The 10,562-nt window shown below is 37.6% G+C and overlaps 1 protein-coding gene across 1 annotated transcript; it reads left to right on the top strand.

Annotated features, from left to right (window-relative positions):
* The first annotated feature begins 5,240 nt into the window (after positions 1–5,240).
* Positions 5,241–9,300, top strand: LOC136253729 (uncharacterized). Its single transcript, XM_066046385.1, has 6 exons — positions 5,241–5,430; positions 5,481–5,782; positions 5,825–6,005; positions 6,598–6,879; positions 6,934–7,089; positions 8,684–9,300. The coding sequence occupies exons 1-6, from the start codon at positions 5,241–5,243 to the stop codon at positions 9,298–9,300; spliced, it is 1,728 nt and encodes a 575-aa protein (XP_065902457.1).
* The last annotated feature ends 1,262 nt before the right edge of the window (positions 9,301–10,562 follow it).

Genomic DNA, 10,562 nt, shown 5'->3' with positions numbered 1-10,562 from the left:
CAACATACAGAGGACACATAAATACCAAACACTTTTCACAACAATAATGTAAGAATTGTACAATAATGACTAATATAACTGCTATGAAAATGTTTTCCAGTGGCCCGCCATGGTAGCAAGTCTCACATGACGGCATGTAGCTATATTATTCCAAGCACAATGGGAGTAACAAGTAAATACGATGACAAGTTGATATAACTCCATTTGTAGAATCCAGATGAGTGGATGTTGCTCCAGTATGTCTAAACAGTTAACAAACATTCCTGTTATAAATACGTGCTAGAGTTGCAATACAATAGTCTCCATTGCATCACTATCAAACAACACTAAGTGGAGGATATTGTTGCATCTCTAGTATGTACACTCTATCAGTACAACCTGTCTTAATAGCCACCAGTATAGAAAGACAACCTCTCTTGAAAAGCTAATTCCAATTGAGAATTTATACACTGTTACCTGTTTATTGAGTGAAAGCTGTGGAACCAAAAAATTTGACCTGAATAACAAGGTGGCCTTATTAATGAGGTCATAAAGTACTGCTTAGCTATATTTGGGATATACTAGAGGTGGCCAATATAATGAGGTGGTCTTATTAAAGAGGTGGCCACTAAGTGAGGTTTCACTGTACATACTTCAGTGCTGGTCACTGTAAAGCACTAATAATAATAATAAATAATAATAATATAGTTCACAATCACAATGGTGAACAATATTAATGGTTAACAATATACACTGAAACCTGCAGGTCACTTCTTGTGGAAGATTGCTCTTTACACTAAATGACACATTCAGAGATTGTATTTAGATGGATGATACAGTAACACATTGTGACTTCAATACTGGTGATGTGTCAATGCTAGGCAGCAACCATATACACAGCACTGCCAATGCACAACATCACACTTGCTCGCACACACAATTTTGCTCAAGATTTTACAAATTGATAATTAAGAGGTGTGGAAACTAGTTGTTCGCTCGAAAGACTGTGTGGCAGCTGTTTTCCTTCTGTACAAGTGGCCACCAAGACAGGTCCACTGTGGATGAAAGCCAAGCATTAGATATTTGATATTTCATGTGTTGAAGGCATTCCAGGGCTTCCGGTAGTCTCAAATCTCACCACAGTTTACCTCAGGGAGTATCACCGGAATGCTGTGCTATGTTCATCGTATGCTTGGCTACTGTATTGTAGAACTGAAATGGATACTCTGAAAAATATATCCTATGGATAATGACTTCATCACTTTCTTCATGAGGAGCTTATAAGGACCAATAGTGAAACTTTTACACTTTGGGCTGACAGCCAACTGCCTAAGTCTGAAGCAGTGCCTTTGGTGCTCTAACAGATTGGCTGCCCCCTGCTGCCAGCACTCACTGTCTCATACGCTGTCACACACTAAATCCATCTCTATAGCCAGTTAGAACAGCATGCTTCTTACCTTTTTTAAGGCTGCAAAATGCAGTCACCTCTTTAAAAAGCTAGGTCAGAAAATTTTTGTCCCTACAGCCTGAATAATGACCAGTTTTCACTGTACTATTAGTAATTAGTGATCATGGAGGATTATTTATTAAGATACTAAGATATACAAATGCTACAACCTCTAAATATAGCAGTAAATTTTTTACTCTGGTCCAATGTCTCGTATAATAATCGTGAGAGACTCTATTCGACTATTGTGACAAATACGTGTTTCGTAGTTGCTATTCGTCCGGTCCCAGAGCAACAGTTATTCTTTCGGCACTCATCACGTGATCTATAATTTACTCACGTGATCTATTATTTACCGTGAGATTTACCGCGTGGTGGCTGTCAAGGATTTCCCAGGCAGGTGATGACCAACACAAGCTCCGATATACAAGTAGGAAGTCAATTTGGGTCATTTTCAGCCCTTAGAACAGGAGATAAAAATTATCAGAAGCGGCATTTTGTTCAGTTTTCTACTAGAGACAGCAGAACGATTAAAGCAGCCAAGCAGAGAGCACCCAATAGAACCTTTAACCCCAGCTTGGTCTATTCTGAAATCACCTATTGTTGTGTTGAAGGAGGAAAGAAGTACAGAAGTGAAAGCAAAGGAGAGCGCCCTAACCAACTGTAAGTTGCCATCATGGCTCTCGGTGGCTATTCACTGTGCACATCATGTTTGCTACTGCAAGTAGCTATCATAGTTTGCGTGTGAGTGAGAGTGAGAGAAAGAGACACACAGCTGTATTGTGTATGACATAATCATGATAGAATAACTAGTTTCTGCTGGGCAAATTAGTTTGCATCTGAGTGAAAAATGCTGTAAATTACAGGCCACCTTTATTTCTTTCTGTCCACATCAGTGTTTATACACCTACCCCCCCTCCCAGGCATACATGGGAGAATAGTGGGGGTTTGATCTAATTTGAACTTAAAATTTACCCCACTAGTGACTTCAAAAATGTCAAGTGGTTGCCTCCTTTAGAATTTATTTGCAGAAGGAAGAAAAAGTAGCTAGTCTTGAGTAGTGAACTCTACTTTAGAGTTCTTAAAGCGAATTCAGGTTTATTTGATTTGTACTTGCAAGGTACAATAATGCAGATCGTTTGTGGAATTTGTGTAAGCACATAAAATTTGAAGAGTGATTGAAAATCTTTTAATAGTCAAGTGCTGTTATCCTTCTTCCATAGATATCTATCTTGATTTGGACTAGGGCTGAAATAAATGTCCAAATGCACTCTCCGAAGCTTCTTTTGGAAATGCTACTGAAGCTTCGAAGATGTAGTGTCAGCAATTAATGAACACAATTGATGGTTATTAGTTTGTATACTGTAGTACAAGCTCTCACTTTGTTACAGCTCTAGCAGAACCACTTTTAAACTCTATAATTATACCAACATGTAATACAAGTTACCCACTAAAGTTTTATACTCAAGGAACTACGTAGTTTAACATGCTAGTATCCATGGTAACAAAGCTTTGGAAGGTTAAAGCAGTAGTCGAATGTTGTGAAACCGAACAAAGGTTCGAAGTTTTGAACCATTTGTCTCAGCTCTAATTTGGACTATACAGTAAATATATATGTTTTATCGTAAGGCAAGAAATTTAATTGCAAAATTAGTTAGACAAAGTTAATTGTTAGTCTCTCATTCCCATTCACATTGCTATTTCCCACCTCATCACAGAAAGTTTACCGAAATGGTGTCTCAGTGCAGCCTCTTGGCATCTTTAAAGTTTGTAACTAGCTATATAGAACAGACAAGAATTTTGCATTCTGAGTCATGTGAGATATCCAACTAGACTACAAAAATACAGCTCAATCTGTCCACTTGTAATGTTGCAAAGAGGATGACAAACTAAATAACTTTATGGTGCCTTATTTATTATTTAAATGCATTTTTGTTTTAGCACTATTAAAAAGGATTGCCCAGCTGAGATTAAGATACGGGCATCACAGGATGGAAGGCACCTGGTAGTGACTTCAATCAACTCCAACCATAATCATAAACTTAGCAAGGTCAGTAATTTTACTTTGGCTTGTTATCGTATTTGCAAAAGGGTATATAGTGATCCGGGTATGACCAGATTAATTTGGAAGAGTAGTAGATCCTAAGCAAAATCTGAAGTTAAATTTCCCATCTCCCCAGGATTATGATGCATTTATTCCATACATTATTCAGAATATCATTCATAACAACCAAAACATAACTAGATTAGTACTCGAATAATTGGGTGTGGCTCCATGTTAGCATAACTTACAACAAACTTGATGGCACACTATAGTTATGTACAAACAACAACACGATAAGTGGGGGTAGTTCCATGCATATACCTGTAGAGCAGCACATTTTTCAATAAGTGGGTGTGGCTGTACATATCTCCAAGAATAACAAAATGCATTCTTGAATCGTAAGGTGGCGGGTGGCTCCTAATTTGTCATTGCATGTGATTTCATTCATGTATTCTATGAAGCATGAGAGACCCACTTGACCCAAGCAAAATATGACCCGAATGTCCCAGATAATCTGAATGACTCAACCCACTTACAATGCTGATGGATAGTGTTTTGACGCTGCAGTTTGTATGAGAAAGCTCTAGATTGCATTTTTACTGTCATCTTGTTTCATGCTTTAGGTGTTATTTGGACATTATCCCCAGCAGAGGCGACTAGATGTTACTTTACAAGATGAGGCTACCACCATGGTAGTAGAATTAAAAGCGGATAAGAAACTAGTGCAACAACATATGTGACCGGGCCTGCGATAATAGGGCATGTGGGCACATGTTTTTTGCCTACTTTTTCACATTTTCATCACTCATAATGTTTTGTACCATTACGCTATGGCATTGAAATTTTCACCTCTTAGTAAGCATTTAAGTGGCATCATGATGCAAGTTACAGAATGGAAATATACTTTTCCAGTACAGAGATATGACCTGTAGAGCAATGGGATGTAGTTTGTGCCCACATGCCCTGTTTTCGCAGGCCCGGTCACATATGTCGGCGAAGAGTGGAAATGTGGTGATACTGAAGGATATACATAATTTAGCCACTCGTGCGCAAGCAGCAACAGACAAAAGCAAAGCCTTAGAAGACGCTATACAGGAATTAAAGAAGTCCTCAGGTTGGTAATAGTATTGATTTAAAATAACTTATTAACTTTTTCTAGGTGCAATAGTTGAAGTCACGGTAAATGATGATAACGTGTTATCTGGAATTTATTTTCAAGATGCTTATATGGTTGAAAACTATAAGCGATTCCCAGAGATGTTGTCCATCGATGCAACACACAAACTGAATGAACTCAGAATGCCCTTATATGTTTTACTAGTTGAAGATGGAAATGGAGAAAGTCAGATTGTATCACTGTGGTTGGTTGCAAATGAAGATGCAGTTACCATTACAGCAATGGCATTGATATTCAAGAACCACAATAAAGATTGGGTAAGAACACTAACTATCATGTCCGACAAAGATTTTATGGAAAGAAATATGCTTCTGCAAGAGTTCCCCGGTGCTAAATTGTTGATATGCTTGTATCATGTTTTAAGGACCTTTCGGAGAGAGATCACCAGTAACAAAATGGACATTACAGCAGCAGAGAGGTCACATGTGCTAGACATCTTGCAAAGAATGTCATATGCTACTAACGAAGAAGCCTATTTTAGTGTTTACGAAGAATTAAAACAAACTAAGCTCAAAATAGTGCTGGATTATTTCAATGACAATTGACATGAAATAAGAGATGAGTGGGTGTGTGGCTTAAAAGATGAAAACTTGATGTTTCAAAACCATACCAACAATCGTGTGGAGAGCATTAACCAGAAGTTGAAGTCTGTTATGTCAAAGTTTGCACGTCTCCCTCAGTTTTGCCGTGAATTGTTGAAGGTTCTGTCAAGTCTTCATGTAGAACGAGACCACAGAGCCATTACACTATTTCAGAAGACTCCTTCCCAGCCATTTCCTAAAGGTTCTGTCAAGAGTTAGTACATGCAGGTGGTCACTCCCTCTCTTACATAGTAAAGCAGATTGATTTGGATAGTAAGGTTAAGTTGAAACCAGAGGAAGGTGATACATACGAGTGTGAATCATCAAGCAAAATTCACATTTCTACATCTTCAGAAGATTGTAATTGTTCTTTTAGAAAAGCAATGCAGCTGCCATGTAAGCATATATTAGCCGTTTGCCAAAAGTCTAATTTGCCACTGTTCCAGCCTGCATTGTGTGCGGAGCGTTGGACACTAGAGTACTACAGATCAAACCAGCTTATTTTACAGGATCAGAATGAACACTATGTGTTTACGGATGGAGATTCTATCCCTGTTAGCATGGTTACACAGCCAAAGCGTGCAGTGCTTTCTTAGCATGAGAAGTTTAGGAAAGCGAATAGGATTACTCAGAGATTGGCTACGTTAGCATCGGAAGTATCCATGAAGGACTTCAACTCAAGGCTTGCTTGTTTAGAAGAGATTGCAAAAATTTGGGAGCGAGGGGATCATGTGTCAGTGGAATGTTGTGATGGAGTAGAAAGTATAGCTAATGATGGTTAGTTATAAAAATTTTGTGGAAGTTAGTTACCTGGCTAAGACACTGATAATTATACACCTTGAAAATTTGTATGTCTACAGTACAATCGTGCTCAAGTTGTAGAATACCGTGAAGGTATATACTGTTGTAGGAAAAAAATGTCTCTAGAGCTGGTGGCACCCCCATAAAGCTCTGTTTGTGATTGATTAGTAACCTAATAAGTAAAGATGAGAACTTGAATATTCATTGTGATGAATACTCTGTTAGAGTGAATAATTTTCAATTTGAGCTTTGGTGTACTAATTCTATATTAACACTTTTGAAATTGCCACCAAGTCACGTGTAATTACTCACATGATCACTCATAAAATTTACTGTACTGTATTTAGGAATCGTGGATGTTCGAGGCTCATCTATTAGAACATTTTGCAGAATTGTTTATGGATAATCAACACAGAAACATCTTTAAGGCAATCATAACCCTCAACCCATTTCTAACAATTTTATTAATTACTCTATGCTAGGTGCTACCTGATTAATTACTTCTTATTTTCATACTCAAAAAGTCAATATTATGTACATTGAACTTATAATTTGTGTGATATTTTAGATGATTTGAGCACTGTTGATGCTTTAGATGAGATAGCTAATGTGGAGGATCATGGTGCGAATGAGCACCACGACAGTGACCATGACGACACACCTGATGATATATCCATTGCAGAAGAAAATGAAAGAAGTGCTGCAAGACAAGATTCTACAAACGAACAAAGTTATGAGATTTCCCTTCATGACTATCCAGAAGTGTCTCAAAGTGTTACTATGAAACAGCATATTCAAACAGATCCATCTGATGCTACTACTGTTGTTGAGTCTCTCGATTGTTCTGGAGGTACATGCATACCTTATTTAATTCATCAGTGCATGCATACTACTTTTTTCATAGCCATAGACATATCTACCGTACAGCTACCTAGTGCCATGAAGAAAAGGGGAAGACCGAAAGGTGGAGATTTGACGGTTGTTGGCTTACCAAAGAAGAAGAAAGCATTTAACAAGCCTGTTGCATTCCTTAAGATGCATCCTAGAGATCAAGAGAGAGGTATAATGTTATGTAAAATGTTAATGTAGGTTCCCCAACAACTCAACATAATGGAAATGACCAGCACGTATTAAATCCTTTTTTATGTTTGAGTGAATGAGTACAAAGAAAATCTAAATTTGTCTTCTTGGTTTTTGCCTTTTAATTTATTTTAGTGCTATAGAACACCCACCGCCATCTCTACCACGTGTTATTTTACTACCAGCATAAAACAATTACCCAAAGCATGTAATTAAGCATATACTCAAAGCTTTGTGTGTCAATGCCAGGTTTGTCAGTTATAGTCAAATTATACAGGTGGCAGAGTGAAGGTGATGGAGAGTACGTGTTGATATTTGAAGTAAACTCATCAGTCTCCACCCAGATATTGAAAAATCCATAGTATGTCAAGGATAATGAAGCCACTGGATATCTGTTTTGATTTAACATCCAACACTTTATACGTAATTTATGTTAGGAGTTGTGATCAAATATAGCATGCTGGCATGTATTATAGGAGAAGACGTCTCACTTTGAAGTCTCACTTTGCTCACTCAAAATAAACTTTGTGACTGATGTCTTGTAAAAATTTTTATTTCAGCCAATAATGGTTAAAGCAAGTTGGTTAATGATTGAGTACTATTAATGATGTAATATTACAAGTTAATTTCCACATGCATGCCTTCTGTTATATTACAGTTTGTTTGGTACATATGCAGGTGTATTGTGAGTTCTTCACCACTGTACACAACATAAGGCACACATTTTCTCTAAACACGTGTACACTCCTTGTGTTAAAATTCAAGCATTTGTGAGTTATTCGTATTTATTCTATGGTTTATGAGACATGTGAGATGTGACTTAAAACATACAGACTTCTTTCTTCTAAATATTCAGGGGGCAGAGTTCAACAAATTATAATTCCACCCAAAGTATAGCTGAGTAATAAAATCCCTGAAATTTGTTTATTACATAATTGAACTTTTTAAGATAACCTGATTTCCATGCACACAAAATCAAACTGACGTTTTTAGGATAGCTAATCTACTGGACTATCATTTCCCACTGTGTCCTTGTCTGAGTTGTGACGAGTCTGGTTTTTTCATCAGACCCCGTAGAAGCCACAAGTAGTTGTTTGGTGTCATTCAATGGCCATGGCTCTGCTGGAAAAGTGTTATGTGTGACTTGTCAGTCTTGTCCTTTATCATTTGGAAGTACAAGGAGAGTCCGTAGAGAGTCAAACGTGGACCTCAGTAGTACAATCATCTTTGACACTTCATTTGCCCCTATATAAAGTCCTCCCAAGCCCACCACACCTGTGATATCAATGCCTCTTGAAAAACAGTCTGTAAAAAAACTTATACACCCACAGCTTATAAATGGTGTAAATTCTTTTGCTTGCATACCACAATACTAACAAAGCTTTGTACGTGGAAGCTGGGTTTTGTCAAATGCATGCATGCAGTTACATAATTTATTGTTACTGTATGCTTTCAGTGTATAGACCTATATTTCTGCTTGAAATTTTTCATGGAAACATGATCTGTGTATTCTAAATTTGTGTATTCTAAATTGCTAAACATGGATGCATGTACTTTCATTTTCCTTTGTTTAGCAATGCTGGAATGGTTTGTCTCCAAGTCTTCTGTTGTCAAGGCCATGAATGAAGGCTTACCCTTAAGTGAAGACGAGATTGAATTTAGACCCATGATTTTACCAAGCACATGTATTGATGAGAATATTAACATATCTAGAATTAGAAAGTACTTCACCGATCTTTCATGGAGCAAGGTATTACAAGCCATTGAATCAAAAAGAAGTATGAAGTATTATTGCCTTGTGTGCAAATGTGATTTGGAGGAAGAGGAAGGATCACTGTCCATTTGCTGCGATGGATGTTTACAATTGGCACACTTGCGTTGTGCGGGATTAAAAGCAGTCCCAAAACAGAAGGAGTGGTTTTGCTATCTGTGCAGAAGTTCTGTGCATGCAGAACACCAATGCAGCAGAGGTGGAGTGTCAATACATAAACGTTTCTCAAAGCAAGACAATAAGAAATCCAAATTGATAGATCACCAGCTGTTGCAACAGACAGCTGTATCACAGTTAGTTCAGATGAAGGTTCTCAAAGTGACAAAGAAGAAGCATTTAATGTCACCTCAGGGTCAAGGGTATTGTATTCTGATTTTGATATTCTTAAAAATCCCAATGGTTGGCTTAATAGACGATTAGTTAATGCTGGACAGGATTTGCTTAAAAAGAAATTCCCTCAATTTGGTGGTTTTCGAGATGTTGGGAAAATGCAAACAAACACTTTTGAGCAAGAAGATGGAGAGTTCATACAGGTATTACATTGTTATGAATCTCACTGGGTGTTGGTGACAAATAAGGATTGCAAAGAAAAGCAAGTCATGGTTTATGATAGCAATCGTAGTGGAGATGTTTCCTTGGACACGAAAAGAGCGATAGCTTCGGATCCATGATTAGGACACCACAATCATATTTCTTCTTGACATTTCAAGATGTTCAACAGCAGGATGGTGGCTCTTGTTGCGGTCTTTTTCTTTGGCATTTGCCTATTCACTGTGCAGTGGAATTGATCCTGCCAAAATAGTATACAAGCAAACTGAGTTTCGCAATCATTTTTTACAATGTCTAAAGAATAGAGTAATCGATAAATTTCCACAGGAAGATATAATGAAGGTTCCAGGCAAGGCAATACTGCGGAGAGTAAATGTTTTTTGTTTGTGTCGTTTACCTGATGGTGGAGATCCCATGATCAGATGTTCTAAGTGTTCCAAGCCATTTCATCGTTCTTGCGTTACTTTTGATGATACTACATCCTCTGTGTGGTTTTGCTCTATTTGTACATGTGCTAGTGGTATTCGTTAGTGACTCAGCAAACATAACAAACATCTTTGGAACATGTTTTTGTAACGAAGGTTTTAGGATTTTTCTACAATAGTAATTTGAACTAGCTATGGGATTCAGGCACCTTATTATGAATAAAATATACATGTATCCTGGATGAGTTTCACTGCAATCAAAATCATACTGTAGCCAGAAAGTGCATGGTCAGCTAATTACATAACTACATGAAGGGTAGTAACTGTAGCATCTTTGCATGGTCCATGCAGCAGCTGAGATTCACCCCTAGCAGCCCAGTTGCAGTAGCTTATATAGCCAGAATCTACCCTAATATTCAACCTAAATTTCATGTCAGTCCATTTATCATTCAATAAATCACATCTGAATGTGAAAAGTTCTTGGAGGGGAGTGCCATTATGGCCTGAATTAAAAAAATATCCCTTGACTGTTCTATTAGAGAATCTCAATCTTCCAAGAAAATGAATGAAGGGGGGCCATTCTTACGCTCATGAACAAACGATAATCTACAATAAGTCCATCTCGGAGTTAATAGCACACATGATCCTCGAGGGCCACGTAATTCAGTGTAATTAATACCCCAACAGATTACGTGATGAGTGCCGGAA

This window comes from Dysidea avara, chromosome 4, assembly GCF_963678975.1.
Source record: "Dysidea avara chromosome 4, odDysAvar1.4, whole genome shotgun sequence".
Lineage (NCBI taxonomy): Eukaryota > Metazoa > Porifera > Demospongiae > Dictyoceratida > Dysideidae > Dysidea > Dysidea avara.
The sequence above is the reverse complement of the archived record's forward strand: the minus strand, read 5'-3'. Positions and strand labels throughout refer to the sequence as shown.

Excerpts from the sequence above, each read along its gene's own strand:
- LOC136253729 (XM_066046385.1), top strand. The coding sequence starts at position 5,241 with ATGTTTCAAAACCATACCAACAATCGTGTGGAGAGCATTAACCAGAAG. Across the intron at positions 6,006-6,597 it reads AGAAAGTATAGCTAATGATG|ATGATTTGAGCACTGTTGAT; the intron begins GTTAGTTATAAA and ends GTGATATTTTAG. Across the intron at positions 6,880-6,933 it reads GTCTCTCGATTGTTCTGGAG|CCATAGACATATCTACCGTA; the intron begins GTACATGCATAC and ends CTTTTTTCATAG.